Source organism: Ranitomeya imitator, chromosome 2 (genome assembly GCF_032444005.1).
Source record: "Ranitomeya imitator isolate aRanImi1 chromosome 2, aRanImi1.pri, whole genome shotgun sequence".
Taxonomy (NCBI): Eukaryota; Metazoa; Chordata; class Amphibia; order Anura; family Dendrobatidae; genus Ranitomeya; species Ranitomeya imitator.
In genome coordinates this window covers 54322605-54349387 of record NC_091283.1, presented here as the reverse complement: position 1 = coordinate 54349387, position 26783 = coordinate 54322605, and the positions used below count along the sequence as shown (strand labels likewise).

General features: G+C 42.6%; 1 protein-coding gene across 2 annotated transcripts in view; it reads left to right on the top strand.

Moving 5' to 3' along the window:
- PRX (periaxin) overlaps positions 1-26783 on the top strand; it is a 67881-nt gene that overhangs the window by 28606 nt on the left and 12492 nt on the right. For both annotated transcript variants that reach the window (XM_069746750.1, XM_069746749.1), the window contains exons 2-3: positions 21172-21227; positions 21310-21405. In XM_069746750.1, the coding sequence (XP_069602851.1) occupies positions 21172-21227; positions 21310-21405 (152 nt within the window). The remainder of the gene's footprint in view (positions 1-21171; positions 21228-21309; positions 21406-26783) is intronic.

The following is a 26783-nucleotide window of genomic DNA, read 5'->3' as shown; positions in this document are numbered from 1 at the left end:
CACCGATTCCTCTGAACCAGTTGGCTGGGTTAAGAAAAGAAAAGGTATCTGACCACCAGCTATCCTTATTCTGGTCATTGTCTTTGTCATACTGATCTCTGAGTCGTTGTACGTCCTTTAATTTAAATGTCATACTCATAGTACTATTCGGGTCTATATAATGACAGCAGGTGGGTCCGATGATTTGACACATACTCCCTTGTGAGGCAGTTAGGTAATCCAATACCAGGGTATGTTGGTTAGTGACTATTATAAGCTGATTCTGTACAGCTATACTAGTGTTTAGTATATCCAATATATCCCAGATCTGATCATTTAGATAATCCGTGGCTCTAACTAATTTATCCCACATCTGTGTTAACATAGGATAAATAAAAATGGTATTAGCAATTTTGTTAGGAATTCCCATTCGTACTATATGTGGCCTCCCCGAGGGACGTGGTGAGTTATCTGCAGCTCTTTTATACAGTGTGTGCTTGGGCACGGCTTGCATATTCACTTGTTTATTTGAAATTATGAATGTAGCCGGGGTTAGGCGTCCTAATGTACAAGTACCCTTTATACCTACGGGAAGCCATTTATATGCTCCTTCTCCGCATATCCAAAATGTACCTTCAGGCAGATCCCATAGAGCTGAGTGCTGCAATACCAATCTGTGAGCCAAGTCCACAAATCTAGATACATTCTGAAGCATACACCAAGAGGGTTTTTGTCCCAAGGGGCTACAGTACCCGGCTGCGGGATTCCCACATACAGGCATTCCTTTGATATACTCATCGGATTTATTACAAACCAGGTTCCCCAGCTTACTTGTACAACTGTTTGCATCACCTTGGGGGAACAATTTAGAATGTTTCCATTTTCTATTATGTATGTATCTTTCCAATACTACAGGTTTGAAAGCATCAGAGGGGGGGACGGTTGTACTGAAACTAAGCTGTAGATTTTCTGTGGGGACCTGTCCTAAATTAGTTAATCCAGTCTTATTTCTAGGTACCCATTTTCCTCCCCTAAATGCTAAATATTGTAGATGTGTGTTACTCCCTGAGAGATTACCCTGCCACCAAGGAAATTCTACCCATCCCACAATTGGTATGGCGATTGTAGTATTCCACAGCCTAGCATTACCAATTTGGTTGGCCAGGTTGTCTGAACAATTAGGCCAAGCGAATATTTCTTCTGCTAATACGGGAACTGCTAGAAAAGGTATACTTGTGGCTGATACCGGCGAATGGGTACAGATCCAACAATCTGTCAGGGTTTGTGTATTGTTTAACAAGTCATGCACTAATTTTCTATGATGTTGTACGAATCTATTGTTCAAAGGGGCTAGAGAATTCAGTCTATCCCACGCCTCCGTTGAGGTTATCATTATTAACATCAATATCATGAGTTTATACTGCTTTTCTTGCAATGGCTTGCATGTATCCATGATGCCTTTCCTTCAAGCTTGACTGATGTAGGTGTTGTCAACAGGATTTGGAAGGGTCCGTCAAACCTTGGTTCTAGAGCCTTTCTGGTGTGTCTTTTTACATAGACTTGATCACCTGGTTCCAACTTGTGACTTCCTTCTGTGTTGTCAGGATCTGGAAGGGAAGCAAAAACTTGTGCATGCACCTTAGTTAATTGTTTCTGAAGATTTTGCACATAAGAAGTCAATGACTCAATATTTAACACAAGTTGCTGTGGAAAATAACATCCTAAATTGGCAGTCCTGCCAAACAAAATTTCATATGGAGACAGTTTAGTCTTACCCCTTGGGGTATTGCGTATTGAGTAAAGGGCCAGTGGAAGGCATTCTGTCCAAGGCTTTCCTGTTTCAGCCATGGCTTTCTGTATTTTTAATTTTAAAGTTCCATTCATGCGTTCCACCTTACCAGAACTTTGAGGATGGTACGGAGTGTGTAACTGACTTTCAACACCCAACATTTTCAGTACATTTTGAAATATTTCTCCAGTGAAATGAGTACCCCTATCTGACTCGATCACTTCAGGGAGACCGTAACGGGGTATCAGTTCGGCAACTAGCTTTACAGCAGTGTTTTTAGCTGAAGCCTTCCGAACTGGATAGGCCTCTGGCCACCCCGAGAACATGTCCACACATACCAACACATACTCATACCCATTACTTTTTGGCAGCTGGATAAAGTCTATTTGTAATCGCTGAAACGGGTAGAGAGGTCGGACGTGGTGCTTCATAGGGGTCTTTGTTGTCTGTCCGGGATTATGTGCCAGGCATATAGCGCATGCAGCACAATAGTCTCTTGCATAGTTGCCAAAACCTGGAGCCAACCAGACTTGCTTTGCCAGTAGTGTCATTGCATTTGCAGACACATGAGTAGGGTGGTGCAGTCCACCAACTACAATCGGATACCAGGCTCTAGGTAGACATATTAGTCCATTTTTCTTCCAAATTCCCGCTTGTTCTTCTGCCCCTTCCTTTTTCCACCTGTCCCTCTCCTCTTCTCCTGCATCTTCCTGTGCTTGTCTCAGTCTATCTTCAGTATTTTCTGTGAGGTTTACAGTATGGACCTGTTGTAAGGGTTTGACTGCTGCTGCTTTGGCTGCTTTATCAGCCCTATCATTTCCCCTAGATTCCCTAGTGTCGAGTCTCACATGTGCAGCTACCTTGATTACTGCTACTTCTTTTGTTTCTTGTGCAGCCTCTAAGATCTGTTTGATCAGAGAAGCATGTTTTACAGGTTGTCCTGACGCTGTCATGTAACCTCTAGCTCTCCAGATTACTCCAAAATCAAACACAATACCATGTGCATACCTAGAATCAGTGTATATATTAGCTGTCTGGTTCTCAGCTATTTTAAGAGCTTCAATCAATGCTGTTATTTCTGCTTCTTGTGCAGACTGTTTCGGTGGAAGTGGTTCTGCTTTGAGAGTTTCAGATTCTGACACAACTGCATACCCTGTATGGAAGTTACCTGTGTCATCTGCAAACCTACTACCATCTATAAACAGCTCTAAATCTGGATTTTGAAGTGGTGTTTCGGATACATTGGGTAAGCCTACCGTTTCTTGTAAAATGAGCTCTGTACAATCATGTGTGTCTGTAGGGAAAAAATTTGCGTGTGGATCAGTGTCCTTATTCCCCCCTTCAGACTCGAGAGGTAGCAGTGTAGCTATATTGAGAGTCTGAAGCCTAGCAAATGTGATAGTAGAGGGGAGCAACAAAGAACACTGTAGCCGCAAATGTCTGGCCATGGAAATGTGTTTTGGTTGGACCTGGTTTAATATCCCATAAACATCATGTGTAGTTTGAACTGTGAGTGGATACTCTAGGACAATTTCTGATGCTTTGTCCAACAATAGTGAGACAGCAACAACTACACGTACACAGGTTGGTGCTGCTCTAGCTACGGGATCTAACCTTGCTGAAAGATATGCAATTGGTCTTTGTTTCCCTGCATGCTTCTGGGTAAGAACTCCTGTAGCATGGGAATCAACTTCTGCAGCCATAAGCTGAAATGGTTTGGTGTAGTCTGGTAGCCCTAACGCTGGAGCTGAAACAAGGGCATCTTTTAATTGTTGGAACGAAATCTGACCTTCTTTTGTCAACAAATAAGGTTCACTTTTTACACAGTCATACAGTGGTTGCATTAGTTGACTGGCATGTATAATCCATTGTCTACAATGAGACACTATTCCTAAAAATGCTCGTAGCTGTTTATGATTTCTAGGCTCATTCATCTGTCTTATTGCTTCAGTTCTTTGTGGTGTAAGATGCTTTTTACCTTGAGAAATGCAATGACCTAGAAAGACCACTTTGGTCTGACAAACTTGTAGCTTTTGTCTATTCACTTTACACCCTTCTTTTTCTAAAAAACATAGTAAACTCACAGTGGACCTTTCTGCAGTTTCTAGATCTGGGCAGCAAAGTAGTAGGTCATCCACATACTGCAAAATTACTACCTGTGGTTCGGGTTCAAACCTCTGAAGGACTGTTTGTAGGGCATTTGAATAAAGAGTAGGGGAGTGTATCATTCCCTGTGGAAGGCGTGTCCACGCCAACTGTTTGCCCTTAAATGTAAATGCAAACAAATGCCAACTATCTTGGTGTAAAGGAACCGAGAAAAATGCATTTGAAAGATCTATTACAGTAAACACTTGAGAACTGGCTGGTATCTGTGATAGTAACGTATGAGGATTGGGTACAACTGGGGTGATTGGATCTAGAACTTTGTTTATTTCTCTTAAATCATGTACCATACGATATTTGGGCATAGAACTCTTATCAAGAGTTCTCTTCTTGACTGGATACAGAGGAGTGTTAGCAGGTGATTGTATCTCTACCAAAACTCCTTTCTCTTTATATCCCTCTATCTGTTTTGTAATCGCTAGTTCCTGCTGGGCACTCACAGGGTATTGTCTGAGCTGTGGGAGAACAGTTCCTGGTTGCACAGATAGTTTTACAGGAGAGATATGCAATAATCCCACATCAGTGTCACCCTGTGCCCACAGTGTTTCTGGGACCATTGAGAGGTCTAGATCTGTGGTGTACTCTTTTTCTTCAGCATAATCCTCAAAAGCCTGAATTCTAACATATTGTTCTAATGTTTCTGCATCATCAGGGATAGTCAGTATAACTGTGCCATCTTCCCTAAAATTGATGTTAGCTTCTAATTTCTTTAGGACATCAGTTCCTAACAAACATGTTACAAAAATCTGGATGCAAAACATTTAGGTCCTAATGAGACCTCTAGGGGCACAGTATATGGCAGTGTTCGAATTACCCCATCATAACCCTCAGCAAAAGTTGTTTGTTCTGAAATATCTTCCGGATTCGGAAGAAAATCTTGATTCAAAATTGAGGAAGTTGCACCTGTATCTATCAAAAATGGAATCTCTCTCCCCCCCACATTCACCTGTATCATAGGTCTTCTAGCTGGTAGGGAAGTTTGTAACACATCGAGTCAATCTGAATCTGGTATGGGACCATCTATGATGGTAGATTTCTGCTGGTTGTCCGTTTGGGGAGGGTTATTTCTGGGAACAAATTTGCCTGACTTTATATCTGCCAACTTCTTCCTGCACTCTCTTTGGAAATGACCTGGCTTTTTACAGTAGTGGCAAGGAAAGTTGTGTCTCACTCTTCCTCCTGTATTAGCTTGTGCTATTCTAACAGGCTTACGATTCTCTCTCATATCCATGACTATTCCTAAACATCGTTGTTTCACAATATTTGGTTGTTCAATTGTTCTCCAATCTGGAGTAGAGGATTTAAATTTTTCTCTGATTTTCGGATCTAGCCCCTCTATTAATTGTTTTGTAAAAAGTCTCCTTACTGAAGCATCAGTCAAATCCAATCCTTCATCCCTAAAGCTATTTTCTAATTCTTGACTATATTCTTCAATACTTTGCCCAAATTTCTGCATAATCACACCCGTAGATCCCCTTTCCCTCTGTTTTTCTCTCATGAAAATTATTAATGCCTCTGTGAACTGGGTACCTGATGCTTCTGTCTGTAAGGCACCCCCTTCTGCCACTGGTCTATTGGGCTGTAGGTGTGTCAATAATTCCTGAAAAAGTCCGGGGGACATTTTCATTCTACATAATTCTTCCCCGTCCGCCCAGACCCCAGCATGAGTCTGCATGATTTGTTGTATGTATTGTGCAAATCGGATGGGATATTGAGTGGGATCAGGCGCATTATGCAGGAGGGACATACCTTCAGCAGGGGACCAAGGAAAATACTGTCGGGTCTGGTGATATCTAGTTCCCATTACCCCGTCAGCACCAGGTTCCCTAAAGGGTCTTGGTACTACCCTAACAGGGGCAAGTACAGCGCCATGTCTAGGTGTACCACAGACTAGGCAATCATTTCTCCAATCTGGATTTTGTTGTCCACAGTGTGAACATACCCATCCTCCTACCCCACCAAGATTGGGATACAAGGCTGGAAATTGTTTTCCTCCTTCTGCTCCTCCAGATGGTACAAATGATTGGGCTTTTGGATCTAGGTAAGGTGGTGGGATTATGTCACAACTTTTTCCCTTCCCCATAATCCATTTGGAAGTGTCTGGATCATACTTCCAATTCTCCTCTTTAGCTGTTTTTGAGACCTCTATCATACAGTGTATGATTTCTTCCCACCCATTGTCTTTGATAATTCCACCTCGTTCTTTACTCAGTTTTTCCCATTCTGTACTGAACATAAGTGCTTCTGAAATTCCCAATTTTTCTCTTACCCTTCTAATCTGACTTCTGACTGTCTTCCCACATCTTTCCTGTATGATATCTGCTGCTTCCACTTGTCCTAAGACGGTTTTTGTCTGTTTATTTCCCATTTTTCTTTTTTTTTTTTTTTCTTTCAATATTAGCTATTTCTACCCCAGGTGACGTTTGGACAATCACTTATCCTAGGTGATGTCTCGTTGCCTTCTCTCCTAGGGAGCTAAAATATTGAAGGGCTGATCTGCTCCATTCTTTCTAATGTGCAGAATGTACTTAAGTGCTATTATGCACGCAAACAGACCCAGCAACACCATACAGATCACAAAACTTTCTGTGTCAGTTAGCATACTTGTCCCAGGCTCATGGACCCGCGTCCTGGGCTCATTCTATCAAACCTTATCCAGAAATGAAGGAGGTTAAGCACTTAAATGAGAGTCAAGCATGGGCGGAGGTCTCCCCGAAAGGACGCAACCACATGACCCAGTTAGGCTGACTTCCGTGTATAAGGCTTATACCCCAACTATTTCGGCTTATTTTTCTACGCACTTTTGCTCTTCTTTCACAACATACCACAACCTTCACACTGTTCACACACTGCCAGGGACAGGACTCATAAATCTATACAATATAGTAACCCGAGTTTTATAGGTATCTACTCACTACTAGACTAACCCAGCGTGACACGGCTCATAGAGATCTTTCGGATAATACAAGGCAGATAAAAGAGAACTAATAATGTCTCTTACCTGGCCAGGTTTTTCAGTTCATTTGCCGTCCATTATCCCAGATCTCCATTGTCCGTATCTGCAGGTGAATCTCGAGCAAATACTCTCATCTCGGGTCCCTGTTCGGTGCGCCAAAGAAATGTTAAGTCCTTCTCAGTCCCTGGCTTACTAGAGGTAGGGATCCTGAGTAAATGACACGCAAACAAGGTATTGTGTGATCATATACAGGGGAAGCCCAGGAGCACATCTCTCTCTCTGGGCTTTGCCCTCCCTTTATATAGAAAAGAATTATTCTTTTACAGACATGCGCACAAGCGCTCATATTTCACTATCTCTTACATAAACAATCTATACCAGTCTTTATCAGTAGAAAGTTACATCATCTGGAAGGTGAATGAAAGGCTGCTATTGAAAGAAGGAATGCACACATGATTACTTCCATAAAAGGAAATGTCAAGTCAGCAGAAATGTATCTTGTTGTAAGCGAGATTTCTCAGGAAGAAGACAAGATGGATTCCTTTAGTTCAGTCTGATCTCCACACTGTACAGATAATACAGTGGTCACTAGTGACATTATACACAGAAGCTCTGTATATAGAGCTGTATATATACCATCCACCTCTCGTGTCTCCCCTTTTCCTCATAGTTTGTAAGCTTGCGAGCAGGGCCCTCATTCCTCCTGGTATCCGTTTTGAACTGTATTTCTGTTATGCTGTAATGTCTATTGTCTGTACAAGTCCCCTCTATAATTTGTAAAGCGCTGCGGAATATGTTGGCGCTATATAAATAAAAATTATTATTATTATTATTATTATTACTGTACAGATAATGCAGTGATCACCAGTGACATTAAGCACAGGAGCTGTGTATATAGCGTCAGTGTACAGGTAAAACAGTGGTCACTGGTGACATTATACACAGGAGCTCTGTATATAGTGTCAGTGTACAGATAATGCAGTGATCACCAGTGACATTATACACAGGAGCTCTGCATATAGGGTCAGTGTACAGGTAATACAGTGATCACCAGTGACTTTATACACAGGAGCTTTGTATATAGTGTTGGTATATAGGTAGTACAGTGACCACCAGTGACAGTGGAAGGTCTTATTACATCCTTGCAGGAGAAGGGTGAAATGTCTCCAGCTCCTTGACTTTTCTGTGTTGTTGTAACTCATCTATAGTACATGTCTATGTTCTGCAAAGGATGTGTGGCAGATTTTCTGTTTGTGACAACATACACTGAGGGACTGTGCTATACATAAGTGAGTACACTATATACTAAGGGACTGTTTTAGACATAATAATCAGTAATAACGCCTTCCTCCACCTCCCCATGTTCCTAAATCCATTATAAATCCCCCTTCCTCCCATCCCAATCCCCCACACCCCTCATTGTCCTCCTCCCCCTGCATCCCATTATTGCCCACTTCCCCACCCCCATGATTGCCCTCTTCACCACCTCCATCATTGCATTCTCCCCATGACCCCATTATTGCCCATTCCACCAGCTCCATCATTGCCTCCTCCCCACCACCCCCAGAATTGACCTTTCCACTGCTACCATCATTGCCTTCTCCCCACGACCCCATCATTACCCATTCCACCACCTCCATCATTTCCTCCTCCCCCCCACCACCCCATCATTGTCCTTTCCACCGCCATCATTATTGTCTTCTCCCCACCACCCCATCATTGCCTTCTCCCCCACCACCCCATCATTACCCATTCCACGACCTCCATCATTTCCTCCTCCCCACCACCCCATCATTACCCATTCCACCACCTTCATCATTGCCTCCTCCCCACCACCCCATCATTGTCTTTTCCACTGCCATCATCATTGTCTTCTCCCCATCATTACCCATTCCATGACCTCCATCATTTCCTCCTCCCCCACAATCCTCATCATTGCCCTTTCCACCACCATCATTGTCTTTTCCCCCACCACCCCCATTATTGCCCATTACACTGCCTCCATCATTTCCTCCTCCCATCACCCCCATTATTGCCCATTTACCACCTCCATCATATCCTCCTCCCCCACCACTCATCATTGCCTTCTCCGTCAACCCAATCATTGCCTTCTGCCCCATCACACTCATCATTGCCCTCTCTGTCAACCCAATCATTGCCTTCTGCCCCATCAGCCCCATCATTGCCCTCTCCTCCACCTACACACACAGACACACACAGCACCATTCACCTCTCTGCACACACACACACAGACACACAGCACCATTCACCTCTCTGCACACACACACACACACCTCACCTCACCTCTGCGCACGGTATCCTGAAGCCCCACCATCGCCGGCAGCTTCCTGTCTCGCACAGCTGTGGCGCTGAATGATGAGACACGAAGTGCGGGCAGGACGAATCCATTCCCTGCAGCTCCGCTCTGCTGCTATTTTCTCTTGCAGGCAGTAGAGCTGCAGGGATTGCTCCCTGCCCGCCGCACATGAGGGCAATCTGGCCAGGGGCCCTCCGGAGCTTGGGGCCGGATAAACTGGCCAGATTGCCCTTATTATTAGCCCCCCTGCAGGGCCCCCCCCCCTAGCCTCTGGGCCCCGGTTGAACCTTTGGTATGTCCACCCATGGGCCAGACCCAACCAGCTTATGTCCAAAAATGGACCAGAGCCAACATCTGGAACACAAATAAATAAACATAGAAATATATATATTAATAGATTTTTTTTTAGGAAATCAGTGTGCTTAATTGACTTCCATATTATAATGAAACATGACCTTCAGAACTTTCTGTGGAGACCATATGCAATGAATATGTAGCCTATGTAGATAGATATGCTAGCCAATGAATTGAAACTGTTGACATGTCACCTACTTGGCCAGCTACAAAGTCCTCAGCTGTTTCTTGCCTATTGAGATATTTGTCAGGGACCTAAGTGTGGTATCGCAGTGAAGCAGCCATCTAGCAGAAGGTGCAAAATTTAGCAAAATACTAAAGGTGTTCTATGTAGTGGTAAAATATTGTAACTGTGACATGTTCAGTGACAAATGACATTCATATACAGAAGATACAGCTTTTCTAGCACAGATCTGCAATAATTAGTAAATTCCATACCTTTAGCCACATATTGTATTATAGAACACGCCACATTGTGAAGTTTAATGTTTTTGATAATGTATATCCAATGTATATTACCAAAAATGATACTTTATTAAATCAGATGACCCCTGAGGAAGCTTCTCAGTGATACACGTAGGGACTTAATCCTGATTGTTCCCTTTGCATATTTAGTACATGTGAATTAATGTTTTGTTTTCACTATTGGATATCACATTGTACCATTTGAACACTATATCTCTTATGGATTATATGTGCGTCTGTGAATAGCACATGGTGCTTTATTCATTGTGCGAGGATATTTTATTTTATTAGTTTATGCCATATTGGTACTTTGGCCTGCATTTTATTAACCGCTTGAATATACATTTGGTTTTGTTTTTAACTTTCTTTTGTGTGATCTGTGGTCTGTTCTTGATTTAATAGGTATCGTTTTTGCTACACTAATTTGGATATGTGCATTTTTCTGATTATTTTTTTATAGTGTGCCCCTTGTTCTCACATTGGGCAGCACTCCATACTTGCTATTTTTATTACCTGTGTCCACTACTTCTTAAGAGCTCCAAGTCTACTACTTAGACGTCTCTGCAGAAACCACTAGGTGAAGATTGGGAGCCTTCTACATGCTGCACAGGGTTGGCAACATTATTTTTTCTCAATAGTTTCTCAAAAAATCACAGACCGACAACTTATTTTACCGACACATTAGAAAACTGGACTATGCTATGAAAATTATAAGTGACAAATGTATACAGCTCATAATTCTGTTATGAAGGCATTATCTGTATTAACTGTATAAGGATGATAATTGCAGTCATAATTTGTATGAGTTTCTTCAGCTTCCTAAAAAAATTATGGACACGACAATTTTTTTAAACGGATGGTACAAAAAAGTGCCCTGGGAAAGTAGCTTCTGTCTCTATAGACGCACCATTGCTCTGTTCATTGTCCGCAGGATCAGTGGAGACAGCCATGTCCAGTACTCATTCATTTTTCATTAGCACTTACAAGTACTGATATCTGTCACCCACTTTGAGAGTACAAGTATGTCACCATTTATCACATTTTTATATGTATGAGTATGCTTCATTTTACCATAGTCATTACATACAGACATTACAAGGTTCAGAAGCCAGCGGGGAATCTACTCCAGTCCCAAAAATAGATCCTGATTTATCTTCCATCAAGTAAGATTGTAGGTTCCCGGCATGATGCTACAGGACCCTTTCTTTACCAGTTAACGCCACATGGAACTGAGTATTTCCAAAAGATATACTGCCAGGTATAGCTAGGCCACATTTGAGATGGACGGTGATGAACTGGAAGTTGTAAAGAACTTCAACCTACTCAATGATCACTCAAGATGCAGCGACGACACCAGTCGTCAATAGGAGAATAGCTATGGGCAAATCAACAATGAAGTCTCTGGACAAGGACTTTAAATCGAGGAAGATTTCACTGGCGATGAAGACACGGCTCATACATACTCTGTTTTTTTTTTTCCTGTAGTAACATATGGTTGCAATATCTGGACCATAAAGAAACAAGACATAAGAAGAATCAACGCCTTTTCAAAAGTGGTGCTGGAGAAGGATGTTATCAATATCATGGATGGCAAGAACAACAAACACATCAATTGTGGAACAAATCAAGTCAGACATGTCAATTGAAGCAAGGGTCACCAAGCTAAAGGTACCTTCACACATAACGATATTGTTAACGATATCGTTGCTATTTGTGACGTAGCAACGATATCGTTAATGAAATCATTCTGTGTGACAGCGACCAACGATCAGGCCCCTGCTGGGAGATCGTTGGTCGCTGAATAAAGTCCAGAACTTTATTTCGTCGCTGGACTCCCTGGAGACATCGCTGGATCGGCGTGTGTGACACCGATCCAGCGATGTCTTCACTGGTAACCAGGGTAAACATCGGGTAACTAAGCGCAGGGCCGCGCTTAGTAACCCGATGTTTACCCTGGTTACCATGCTAAAAGTAAAAAAAAACAAACACTAGATACTTACCTAACGCTGTCTGTCCTCCAGCGCTGTGCTCTGCACTCCTCCTGTACTGGCTGTGAGCCGGAAAGCAGAGCGGTGACGTCACCTCTCTGCTTTCCGGCTCACAGACAGTACAGGAGGAGAGCAGAGAAGCAGAGCGCAGCGCTGGAGGACAGACAGCGGTAGGTAAGTATCTAGTGTTTGTTTTTTTTAACTTTTAGCATGGTATCCAGGGTAAACATCGGGTTACTAAGCGCGGCCCTGTGCTTAGTTACCCGATGTTTACCCTGGTTACCGGCATCGTTGGTCGCTGGAGAGCGGTCTGTGTGACAGCTCTCCAGCGACCAAACAGCGACGCTGCAGCGATCCGGATCGTTGTCGGTATCACTGCAGCGTCGCTTAATGTGAAGGGGCCTTAAGACTTGCAAGCTTTTGAGACTTCATATAAAGATAGCAATCACTGGAGAAGGACATCATGGTCGGAAGAATAAAAGGAACAAGGTGAAGAGGAAGACCAGCAACTCGATCGCTTGATACAATCGGGGAAGACCCTGATGGACCTATCTAGGCTTGCATGAGATTGATCTTCCTACAGAGCGTTGATCCATCAAGTTGCCATTGCTCGAGATCGGGCAGAAGGCCATTAATAATAATATTCCCAAATTATTAACCCTAATCTCACTTTTTTTTGTTGCTACTGTGCTAACTTTCCTACATAATATAGATGCACAGAACCTCGAATCAGAAATGAGTACAATAAAATCTCAAGTTGTAAAATCAAAGATCCCACAGAAACAATCGTAGGAACAAAACATAGCGGTAGTAGTAGTTCTCCCTGCTATATCACTAACTTTGTGAGTGTATATGAGACCTGAAGGATTCCTATAATTTTTTTAGTTTTTGTTTTGGAAAATGGATCACCTCTACCAGTTAAGCTTATACTTATACACCATCTTGGGCATTGGTGGGTGATATGACTTTTTTTTTTTTACTTTTCACTATATATTTTAGTCCTAATAAGGAACTTGAAATTGTTGTAATCATTTGATCACTTGATCCATTTACTACAATAAAATAGTATTTCACTATATAGTGAAAATTAGTCTGTGGGTGGCCTTCATAGCAGTGCCAAGGAAATGGAGGCCTTCAATAGACTCCAGGCTGCCATGGCAACCTATCGGCCGCCCGTGATCACATTTCATAGGAGACCAAGAGGCACCCAAGTGCCTACCGGGATCACGCTGTAAAAATGACAGTAGTGGTTAAAGAGAAGCAATCTGAGCTCTGGTCGCTGCTCTTAAAGGCGGCTGTTTGCTGTATAACTAGCCGACACCTTCCATGTGTACAGTGGGCCCAGCTCAGAGGACCAGTAGGTCCTATGTTGGGAAGGGGTTAAGCGGGACTTCTGAACAAGAGGATAACCATAGTTATGTAGAGGTAGCAGTTGCGCCTGAGTCGGCCACTGTTATGACCTGGTGGTCAGGACAATAATGGACCTGGTGGTTAAGAGCACACAGAATGACCTGATAGTTACTGATAATTTAGGACGAGCTCTGGGACGTGGGAACTCTGCTGACCGCAATCCCTAATCCTATCAACCACACTAGAAATACAACAGTACCCCCCCTATCAACCACACTAGAAATAGCCGTGGATTGCTCCTAACGCTCCCTATGCAACTCGGCACAGCCTAAGGAACTAGCTAGCCCTAAAGATAGAAAAATAAAGCCTACCTTGCCTCAGAGAAATTCCCCAAAGGAAAAGGCAGCCCCCCACATATAATGACTGTGAGTAAAGATGAAAATACAAACACAGAGATTAAATAGATTAAGCAAAGTGAGGCCCGACTTACTGAACAGACTGAGGATAGGAAAGGTAGCTTTGCAGTCAGCACAAAAACCTACAAAAAGACCACGCAGAGGGCGCAAAAAGACCCTCCGCACCGATTCACGGTACAGAGGCGCTCCCTCTGCGTCCCAGAGCTTCCAGCAAGCAAGACAACAATCCAAATAGCAAGCTGGACAGAAAAATAGCAAACCAGAGAAAAACAAGCAGTCACTTAGCATCTGCTGGGAAGACAGGTCACAAGAACGATCCAGGAGTGAACTAGACCAATACTGGAACATTGACAGGTGGCATGGAACAAAGATCTAAGTGGAGTTAAATAGAGGAGCCAGCTAACGAATTAACCTCGTCACCTGTGGAAGGAAACTCAGAAACACCCACAGCCACCAGAGAAAGTCCATGGACAGAACCAGCCGAAGTACCATTCATGACCACAGGAGGGAGCCCGACAACAGAATTCATAACAGGCCACATGCTCTTTTGCCAAATTAGTAGTTATCAGTCTCATAAATGTCACATGGATGGTGGGATCCCTGATACATATTTTGCATTGAGGCCCATAAGCTTCAAGTTACATTTCTGCCTTTGTAACACTACATCTAACATGGCAATAATTTTTCTCACGCTCCGTGTCTAAATAAGTCCCGGTTGTGCCTCCTATATCTATAACATTGTACCTGATCTGTGTGTCTTGGGCCCTAACCAGGTAGATATCAGATATCACTGAGTTTATTTTTGGACCCGTTATTGACAGTCAGAACTAATCTGAGGCACGAACCCAGAACTCAAAGAGTTAAGAAGCATGGCGTTCTGCCTTGTATTAAGGGAGCCATTGTTCAGCTATGTAAAAAACCCTTTCTTTGGTATGTCTGTAATGCCTTTTGAGGGAGTCTGAATATGATCCTTATTGTCCCCAGAGGGACCGAGAATTTCGGCTATGAAGCACTGACCTTTAGGTGAATCAGTCAGCGTGGGCAGTTCTGTGCCAGGCGTGGGATTTTGGAATGGGCATCGATGCTTCTCTCTGAGTCAACACATGTTTTGAGCTTACGGGGGAATTTATCAACAAACAGTGACGTAATAATTTATGTCACAGAGAAGGCAGAGTTTGGGGCAGATTTATGAAGGAGAGAAAAAAAAATGTCTCTGTTGCTCTTTGCAACCAATTACAGTGCAGCTTTCATTTTGCCAGGACTGTTTCCAAAATGAAAGCTGAGCTTTGATTGGTTGTTATGGGCAACAAAGACAATTTTGATAAATGAGGCCTAGTGTTAACTACTAAGCCACCATAGTGTCCACTGTTAACATGCCGCCCTTTATCACTAAGCAGACTGTCGGTCTCCAGTAATAAAATTAGTGGGGGGGGGGTTTTAAGCAAATAATTTTGCATTTTTAATTTTCTTTCAGTAAACCAGACAAAAAAAGGTTCAAAGCAGTGACGTGATTGATGGCTGATATATGTAGCTGTATAGACACAGGCCATTTTTTGTGTCCAGGGTAGCTTGTTTAGAAAATGAGGGCTTACCTCTCACCATAGATACCTTATGAACGCAGTAATTTCTAGAAATCCGTGCTGTATTATAGATACTATGTGTTTATTTAGTGTCTCATTGGTTGATGCCAGGGTCATTAATTGAGGAATATCCAATGCCATCTTTAGTTATCCAACTTATAAGCAAACTATCTGGATGTTCTGGTGTGAGGAAACAGGATATTCATGGTCAAATAGACATTCCACAATGGGCATGTGCAAAATTATAATACAAAAATAGATAATTAATTTCAGTGGTAGCTAACCAGCCTGCTGATGGTTTCCAATGGTTTATGACCAGAAACAAAAGTGTAAACTGCAGAAAAACAAATATTAACATGACCATTTAATGGTAACCACTATATATGACTCCCGTATCAATAACAAAGGAAAAAATGTTTAATGTATTCAATGTATTAAATGTTTAATGTATTTGTCTATATTTGCCCCGTATTCACATGTAAAGCGCCATGGAATAAATGGCGCTATAAAAATGTATAATAATAATAATAATAAAAAAAAAAAAGCAATCTAATTAGATTTTACATTAATGGCAGCAATTAAAACTTGACTATTGTCTGTCATTGTAGACCTGGTAATGGGAAAATGATATTTCGTCATGTTGCTTGAGAGTGTATAAATGAAGGTAGACTTAGGCCGGTTTCACATATCGGCAATTCACGCTCTGTGTGCGGACCGCCATGTCCCGATTGCCCGCTGGTCTCTTTACCCAAACTCAACAGCCCCATAGGTATATTTGAGGGTGTAAGGTTTTGTTTAGGAGACTAATGACTGTTTCGGATATCGCAGACGTGTAGTCTTTCTTAAAGGAAAGAATATAAAATAATTATAAAATGCTTCAACTTGCTTAATAAAGTGAAATAAACGATGCCCTGTAGCTGCATTTATGGTCCCCATTTGTCTGTGCTTCAGGGTCCCAACCTCTACTCATTGCAAATGGCCAAAAATGAACACTCTGTCAATCACTGGCTGCAGCATGAACCGCCTTAACCAGTGATTGGCTAAGCAGTCTTTTTTTTTGTTATAAACCATTTCTGGTGTGTTGAAGATGAAGCGATGAAGCATTTTAAATAGTGATGAGCGAATATACTCGTTACTTGAGATTTCTCAAGCACGCTCGGGGGTCCTCTGAGTATTTTTTAGTGCTCGGAGATTTAGTTTTTATTGCCGCAGCTGAATGATTTACATCTGATAGCCAGCATAAGTACATGTGGGGGTTGCCTGGTTGCTAGGGAATCCCCACATGTAATCAAGCTGGCTAACAGATGAAAACTAAATCTCCGAGCACTAAAAAATACTCGGAGGACACCCGAGCATGCTCGAGAAATCTCGAGTAACGAGTATATTCGCTCATCACTAATTTTAAAACATTTAAAGGGCTATTCTTAATGTCTTTAATTGCAAAGTGCTTGCAAAAAAAAGAAGAAAACACTTTTGAGATAATCTTTACTAATACATAATCTGTATTCTCAAGGACAGACTTATTTTTTAATTTTATAGTCTACTGATTGCCTACATTACTGGCCACTAGGGTTGAGCGACCTTGACTTTTTTAGGGTCGAGCCGGGTTTTGCGAAACCCGACTATCTCAAAAGTCGAGTCGAGTGAAATCGGCCGATTATGGCGAAAAGTCGAGGATCGACCGAAACACGAAAACCCAATGCAAAGTCAATTTTTTTTTTTTTTTTTCATTTCTCTCTCTCTCTCTCTCTCTTCCTCCCTCCCTCCCTCTCTCTCTCTCTCTCTCTCTCTCTCTCTCTCTCTCCTCCGTCCGTCCCTGAACTGAAAAGCTGGTGTTACACAGTGCAAATCGCTACAGCGCACAAGCAACAACATGGCGATAGGCGTCCACGCCCCTAAGACCTATGTCATCACTCTGCCCATGCCCCTTCATTGGCTGAAAAAAATGGCGCCAAGCGCGTCATACGAAACGCGACTTTGGCGCGAAAGTCGCATACCGCATGGCAGACCCCACACAGGGATCGGGTCGGGTTTCATGAAACCCGACTTTGCCAAAAGTCGGCGACTTGAAAATGAACGATCTGTTTCGCTCAACCCTACTGGCCACTGCTGTAGTCTTTTAGCAGTGGCCGGTTTCCTAGGCAACGAGCACAGGACTTACAAGCTCTTTTCTATGTTAGGACAGTTCCTCTTAGTAATCATTTATATTCCCTGGATAACACCTTTACAAATTGTTACCATGTGGTATGTCCCAGGTTTAGATTGGTGAGGGTCTGGGTCACGGTTGCCAACTTGACTTTTTATTTTTTATTTCTTTAAATCACTGACAGGCAATATTTTTTACGGACACATTGGAAAACCATAACAAATCAGTGTGATTTTAAGAGATACATGTCTATAACCAATAATTCTGATACGAATTCACACGCTACATAAAAACTGCAAAAAGCTGATAATTACAGTTAAAAAATTCTAAGTTTCTTTAGCTGCAAAAAAATCATGGACGCCTTCTTTTTTTTCTTTACGGACGGAGCAAGAAAGTGCCTTATTTTTATGGACTGCCCTGGAATTACTGGACGGTTGGTAACTCTGCTTCGGGTGCTGAGACCCCACAATCTCTGAAACAAAAGGGCAGTAATTTTCCAAATGTGCTGTTCCACATTTAAGTGGTTTAACTAAAGCTGGCCATACACACTAAGGGTAAGTTCACACTAGCCGCTTTTTTTTTTCTGCAGCAAAACCTGATCTCTTGGCAGGAAAGAAGCTGCTGAAAAAAAGTATGTTTTTCTTGTTTTTTTTCTTACGTTTTTTTGCTGCGGTTTTGGCGTGCTAGATTTGTCTTTTGTGCATGCTGATACAGTTTATTAGTGAAATAACAAGTTCTATTCTATAGAATCAGGTTTTGGCACAGAAAACGCAACAAAACCTGACACCTGCGTTTCTGGTGTATTTTTTTCTGCCTTTTTTCACCACCCCTTTATTTCAATGGGTGAAAAAAAATGCTGAAAGAAGTGACATGCTCCACTGTGCAAAAAAACATGCAAAGCATAAAATCTTGATGACAAAAAAAACCAAGCTGTGTGTATGAGATTTCTGAAATCTCATAGACTTTGCCGGTACTGTAAAACGCAGCTGAAAATTTGCATTAAAAAAATGCATTAAAAAAGCGCTGCAAAATCTCCTAGTGTAAACCTAGCTTTAAAGGGAACCTGTCACCTGAATTTGGCGGGACTGGTTTTGGGTCATATGGGCGGGGTTTTGGGGTTTTTGATTCACCCTTTCCTTACCCGCTGGCTGCATGCTGGCTGCAATATTGGATTGAAGTTCATTCTCTGTCCTCCATAGTACACGCCTGCGTAAAGCAATCTTGCCTTGCGCAGGCGTGTACTACGGAGGACAGAGAATGAACTTCAATCCAATATTGCGGCCAGCATGCAGCCAGCGGGTAAGGAAAGGGAGAATCAAACACCCGAAAACTCCGCCCATATGACCCAAAACCAGTCCCGCCAAATTCAGGTGACAGAGTCCCTTTAATGGCTGTTGACCAAACGATGCTTTACATCGATAAATACATGTACATATATATATATTACTGTGTTCACCCATGTTAGGGACCTCCCTGTGTTGTCGATTATTCTCCGGGATGCCCCCAGAGTGAGGGTAGCAGGTGTCCACCCGCACACCCATGTCTCTGCAAACGTCCATCTCCTGTTACTTTATATAGCTGCAGTTCGTGTCTGCCCAGCCTGAAGAATGAAGCTGATCTTGACCTTACAGAATGAGTTATTATGATATCTAAGTTAAGCCAAAATGCTCCTTAATGTATTTCCAAGATAAATACTAACTAAATGTGACTGCAATTAACCCCCAAAAATCATTATGCTCCATTTTCTCACATTCCTAATTTTGAAAGCTTTGAGCGAGCTGAGATATGGGAAGCTGTTTGGAGACTCTAATGCCATCACTGCGCTTTTAAAGGGCTTTTCCCAGAAATTAAACTGGATAGGTGATAAATATCCGATCATTGTGGGCCCCATCACTGAGATCCCCGCTAATTTTTGGGGGGTTCTGAGAGCTCCACCCTAATAGCAACTTCACGCACACACAACTTTATAATTTCTTTTAGAAGTATGTGTTTTCAATTTTTCTTTAAATGTAAGAGATAATGTATACCTAATTTATTATTCAGTAATCAAATATACTTGCTGACAATTAAAAAAAAAACAACAACATTCTTGTTAAGTGCTGAGAACAAGATCACTTGCGGATAATGGGCTGCTCACATTGGTGCACGGCTCGTTACAGTGTATCAGGGATCTCCCTTGTCTGACTTATCAGTTGTTTGCAGCTTCTTTCGAAGAGAATGGAAGCTGATCTGTAGTACCAGAGAATGGCCACTGTACTCACTCCTGAGTCTCCATGTTCCTGCTCTGTACACAGTCTACGTCTACAGCTGATTGTGGGGGTGCCAGATGTCAGACCCCCACCAATCTGATATTGATGACCCATTCTTATGAGAAGCTATCAATATAAAAGTAGAGCACATCCCCCCAAGATATGGGTTCAGTATTTTGATAAGTCACTGCCAGGGTGTCAGCTGTGATTAGGTTTACATTTGTGCCAATTTCTGGCAAAAGTAATGGTAGAATGGGTTGATTTATAGGAGGCACTGACCTCTCCTTCTAAGCCTACCATATCTCTCTTCCCCACTTTAAGACTGCCAACATTTCTCCTGCCCCCACTAAGTCTGCCTACATTCCCCCGCTAAAACTGCCAACATTTCTCCTCCCCCGCTAAGCCTGCCCACATCTCTCCTCCCAGTGCTAAGCCTGCCATCTCTCTCCTCCCATTAAGCTGACCCAAATCTCTCCTCTCCCTGCTATGCCTGCCCGCATCTCTCCTTCCCTCTGCTAAGTCTGCCTACATGTCCCCCCACTAAGATTGTCCACATTTCTCATCCCCTGCTAAACCTGATCACATTTCTCTCCTCCCTGATAAGCCTGCCCCCTCTCTCCTTCTGTTAAACCTGCCCACATCTTTCCTCCCCTTGTTAAGTCTGCCCAAATGCCTCCTTCCCCTGCCAAGCCTGCCCACACTTCTCCTTCCTTCTTTCCTCCTTCCGCAAAGCCTGCCTCTTCTTTCCTCCTGCCAAGCCTGCCCACACTTCTCCTTCCTTCTTTCCTCCTTCCGCTAAGCCTGCCTCTTCTTTCCTCATGTTAAGCCTGCCCACACTTCTCCTTCCTTCTTTCCTCCTTCCGCTAAGCCTGCCTCTTCTTTCCTCCTGTTAAGTCTGCCCACACTTCTCCTTCCTTCTTTCCTCCTTCCGCTAAGCCTGCCTCTTCTTTCCTCCTGTTAAGCCTGCCCACACTTCTCCTTCCTTCTTTCCTCCTTCCGCTAAGCCTGCCTCTTCTTTCCTCCTGTTAAGTCTGCCCACACTTCTCCTTCCTTCTTTCCTCCTTCCGCTAAGCCTGCCTCTTCTTTCCTCCTGATAAGTCTGCCCACTCTCCTCCTCCCGCTAATTCTGCAAATATCTCTTTTCACTTTTGAAAAGTGGTGAAGGAGATGCAAAAGGGAAAAAAAAAATTTGCTAAAATTTGGCAGAAATCTATGTGCACCAAAAGTGTACTCTTTCTTCTCGTCTCATCCAATTTTTATTTGATCAGGCCAAATTAATCACTTCTTCCCAATCAGAAAAGCTCTAACTACTTGGCTTATAAATAATATAATTTATGAGGGTCGGGGGCAGCTATATCAGGGCAGTAAGTACTTGGGATTTCTATATTTGTTGGTAATGGTTATTGCATTTCTTTGTAGGTGCAGAGGCAGAACGAGTGGAGGGTCATGTGTCTAGTAAAGTATTCGAACCCCCTGTAAGTATTTCTGCTCCTGCTGCTGACATTATTCAGGAATCACTTATATAAATCTGATTTTTACTGCTCACTTTCTCCTTAGCCAGTAAAAGAGAAGTTCAGTCCCCTGAAGCCGAGGTCTCCCCCCACCAGCCGCCCCCACCTGTCCCCGGAGGAAATCAAAGACGCAGATCGAGCGGTGAGAATTTCCTCTTATTCATTAGAAGAAAGGAAAAAGGATGTTACGCTGAGAAGTAGCATGCAGCAGGGTCATCTCCTCCACCCGACATCCTGTTCTTTCATACTAGGTGAAGAGTCATGGAGGATTGGACCTGATACCAGGACTCATGAAATATCAATTAACTTGATTCTTCGTTATTTCCTGCCCCGGAAATAATCTGATGTCATCTCTGCTGGGCTATATCTCTTCTGACCCTCCTATTGAAATATCAAATATAACAGACACATAAACCATAGGATTCCATTGAAAATTTAATTCCTGGAACCCCTTTACTGGGAGCTTTAGGGTAATTTTTAGGTAGTAAATATCCAACTTTCAATTTTTAAGTCCAAACTGCTACCGATTCATTTAGTAATATATATTTGTATGGCTCAGAGATCTTAGAGCGCCATTGTTTTGCCTAAATTGTTACTGCATGCTCAGAAAACTTTTTATATGTCACAGACACGTCTGATGTTTTGATTAGTGGGGGTCCAGATCCAGAGACTTTCTTCCATGGTTAAAACTAAATTGAGTCAAGCATTGCGTTGAGAGTCTAAATGGGGAATTAATAATTGCTTGTACTCCCACAATCAATAATCACCATTTTTTCTCTAAGCCATGTTTGTGCAAAAATGTTGCACCTCTTTTAGAATTTTGGGTCTTGACACTTTCCCCAAAAGTAGGTGGGGGGCTTAGTGTGACTGGTGAGGTCTGCAGCCACCAGAGATATTTTTTTTTAAAGTTTAGGGCAGAAACTGTTGTAAATTTTAGCACAACTCTACACCATCGATCAAAAGTTCTTATATTTACTGTATATGAAGTCAAAAGTTTCCTAAGAGTGCAGTTACACGTGAACACATGCGTAGCATTATGTAATAACATTCTGATAGAATGCACCCACCACTAAGGAATAAAGGCCAGATGGTGAGATAGTGATGCAGTGACGTTTGGCTTCATGTGGTTCTGGAAAAAAAAAACATGTTGACCCAAATTTATTAGAATATAGAAGCAGTTCGCTGACTTACGTATGAATTAACACATGTGGAATTATATACTTAACAAAAAAAGTGTGAAACAACTGAAAATGTGTCTTATAATCTAGGTTCTTCAAAGTAGCCACCTTTTGCTTTGATGACTGCTTTGCACACTCTTGGCATTCTCTTGATGAGCTTCAAGAGGTAGTCACCGGGAATGGTCTCCCAACAATCTTGAAAGAGTTCCCAGAGATGCTTAGCACTTGTTGGCCCTTTTGCCTTCACTCTGCGGTCCAGCTCACTCCAAACCATCTCGATTGGGTTCAGGTCTGGTGACTGTGGAGGCCAGGTCATCTAGCGTAGCACCCCATCACTCTCCTTCTTGGTCATATAGCCCTTACACAGCCTGGAGATGTGTTTGGGGTCATTGTCCTGTTGAAAAATTAATGATGGTCCAACTAAATGCAAACCGGATGGAATAGCATGCTGCTGCAAGATGCTGTAGTAGCCATGCTGGTACAGTATGCCTTCAATTTTGCATAAATCCCCAACAGTGTCACCAGCAAAGCACCCCCACACCATCACACCTCCTCCTCCATGCTTCACGATGGGAACCAGGCATGCAGAGTCCATCCGTTCACCTTTTCTGCGTCGCACAAAGTCACGGTGGTTGGAACCAAAGATCTAAAATTTGGACTCATCAGACCAAAGCACAGATTTCCACTGGTCTATTGTCCATTCCTTATGTTCTTTAGCCCAAACAAGTCTCTTCTGCTTGTTGCCTGTCCTTAGCAGTGGTTTCCTAGCAGCTATTTTACTAAGTCTAAGTCTCCTCTTAACAGTTGTTGTAGAAATGTGTCTGCTGCTAGAACTCTGTGTGGCATTGACCTGGTCTCTAATCTGAGCTGCTGTTAACCTGCGATTTCTGAGGCTGGTGACTCAGATAAACTTATCCTCAGAAGCAGAGGTGACTCTTGGTCTTCCTTTCCTGGGGCGGTCCTCATGTGAACCAGTTTCTTTGTAGCGCTTGATGGTTTTTGCCACTGCAGTTGGGGACACTCAAAGTTTTCCCAATTTTTCGGACTGACTGACCTTCATTTCTTAAAAGTAATGATGGCTACTCGTTTTTCTTTACTTAGAATTTGTATTATGGCAAGAAAAAAGCAGCTAACAGTCTATTCAGTAGGACTATCAGATGTGTATCCACCAGACTTCTGCACAACACAACTGATGGTCCCAACCCCATTTATAAGGCAAGAAATCCCACTTATTAAACCTGACAGGGCACAACTGTGAAGTGAAAACCATTCCTGGTGACTACCTCTTGAAGCTCATCAAGAGAGTGCCAAGAGTGTGCAAAGCAGTCATCAAAGCAAAAGGTGGCTACTTTGAAGAACCTAGAATATAAGACATAATTTCAGTTGTTTCACACTTTTTTGTTAAATATATAATTCCACATGTGTTAATTCATAGTTTTGATGCCTTCAGTGTGAAGGTAATTTTTTTAAATTTGAAAAATTACAAAAAGGAAAATGGTCCTATGCAAAAGTTTGGGTACCCTGCATGGTTCATACCTAGTAGCACCCCCTTTTGCAAGTATCACAGCTTGTAAACACTTTTTTTGGAGCCTGCCAAGACTATTTCAGTTTTTGTTTGATGTATTTTCATCCATTCTTCCTTGGAAAATTCTTCCAGTTCTGTGAGATTCCTGGGCCGTCTTGTGTATCACAACTCCAGAGTCTGCTAAATCTTTCTGAAGGTCTTTTGTAGTCAAGCGATGGTTCTGATTTTCCTCTTTTGTAATCATACGAGCAGCTCTCATTGAAATTTTGCTTGGTCTTCCAGACCTTATCTTCAGCTCCACTGTTCCTCTTAACTGCCATTTCTTAATTACATTTGGAATTGAGGAAAGGGCAACTTTAAAATGCTTTGCCAACTTCTTATAACCTTCTCTGGCTTTCTGGACCTCCACCATTTTCTTTTTTAGAGTGCTAGGCAGCTGCTTAGAAGAACCCATGTTCACTGTTTTTCAACACAAGGTTAGAGGAGGCTGAGTTTGTATAAAACTGGAAAATTTGCATCACCTGGCCTTTCCTAACCATGATAGTGAACAAGCCATAACCCTAACAGGCTAATTACCGTATATACTCGAGTATAAGCCGACCCGAGTATAAGCCAACCCCCCTAATTTTGCAACAAAAAAGTGGGAAAACTTATTGACTAGAGTATAAGCCTAGGGTGGAAAATGCAGCAGCTACCGGTAAATGTCAAAAATAAAAATAGATACCAATAAAAGTAAAATTAATTGAGACATCAGTAGGTTAAGTGTTTTTGAATATTCATATTGAGTCAGGAGCCCCATATAATGCTTCATGCAGTTCATTATTGCCCCATAAGATGCTCCATACAAAATAGGCCCCATATAATGCTCCATACAGTTCATTATGGCCCCATAAGATGCTCCATATACAAATATACCCTATATAATGCTCCATGCAATTCTCTATGGCCCCATAGATGCTCCATGCAGTTCTTTATGGCCCCATGTAATGCTCCATATAATGCTCCATGCAGTTCATTATGGCCCCATAGATGCCCCATATAATGCTCCATGCAGTTCTTTATGGCGCCATAGATGCCCCATATAATGCTCCTTATAATGCTCCATGCAGTTCTTCATGGCCCCACAGATTCCCCAAATAATGCTCCTTATAATGCTCCATGCAGTTCTTTATGGCGCCATAGATGCCCCATATAATGCTCCATGCAGTTCTTTATGGCGCCATAGATGCCCCATATAATGCTCCATGCAGTTCTTTATGGCCCCATAGATGGTCCATATAATGCTCCATGCAGTTCTTTATGGCCCCATGTAATGATCCATGTAATGTTCCATGCAGTTCATTATGGCCCCATAGATGCCCCATATAATGCTCCATGCAGTTCTTTATGGCCCCATAGATGCCCCATATAATGCTCCATGCAGTTATGACCCCATAGATGCCCCATATAATGCTCCATGCAGTTATGGCCCCATAGATGCTCCATATAATGCTCCATGCAGTTATGGCCCCATAGATGCTCCATATAATGCTCCATGCAGTTATGGCCCCATAGATGCCCCATATAATGCTCCATGCAGTTCTTTATGGCCCCATAGATGCCCCATATAATGCTCCATGCAGTTATGACCCCATAGATGCCCCATATAATGCTCCATGCAGTTATGGCCCCATAGATGCTCCATATAATGCTCCATGCAGTTATGGCCCCATAGATGCTCCATATAATGCTCCATGCAGTTCTTTATGGCCCCATAGATGCCCCATATAATGCTCCATGCAGTTATGGCCCCATAGATGCTCCATATAATGCTCCATGCAGTTCTTTATGGCCCCATAGATGCTCCATATAATGCTCCATGCAGTTCTTTATGGCCCCATAGATGCCCTATATAATAATCCATGCAGTTCTTTATGGCCCCATAGATGCCCCATATAATGCTCCATGCAGTTCTTTATGGCCCCATAGATGCCCTATATAATAATCCATGCAGTTCTTTATGGCCCCATAGATGCCCCATATAATGCTCCATGCAGTTATGGCCCCATAGATGCTTCATATAATGCTCCATGCAGTTATGGCCCCATAGATGCCCCATATAATGCTCCATGCAGTTCTTTATGACCCCATAGATGCCCCATATAATGCTCCATGCAGTTATGACCCCATAGATGCCCCATATAATGCTCCATGCAGTTATGGCCCCATAGATGCTCCATATAATGCTCCATGCAGTTATGTCCCCATAGATGCTCCATATAATGCTCCATGCAGTTCTTTATGGCCCCATAGGTGCCCCATATAATGCTCCATGCAGTTATGGCCCCATAGATGCTCCATATAATGCTCCATGCAGTTCTTTATGGCCCCATAGATGTTCCATATAATGCTCCATGCAGTTCTTTATGGCCCCATAGATGCCCCATATAATAATCCATGCAGTTCTTTATGGCCCCATAGATGCCCCATATAATGCTCCATGCAGTTCTTTATGGCCCCATATAATGCTCCTTATAATGCTCCATGCAGTTCTTTATGGCTTCATACATGCCCCATATAATGCTCCATGCAGTTCTTAATGGCCCCATAGATGCCCCATATAATGCTCCATGCAGTTCTTTATGGCCCCATGTAATGCTCCACTTAATGCTCCATGCAGTTCATTATGGCCCCATAGATGCCCCATATAATGTTCCATGCAGTTCTTTATGGCCCCATAGATGCCCCATATAATGCTCCATGCAGTTATGGCCCCATAGATGTTACATATAATGCTCCATGTAGTTCTTTATGGCCCCATAGACGCTCCATATAATG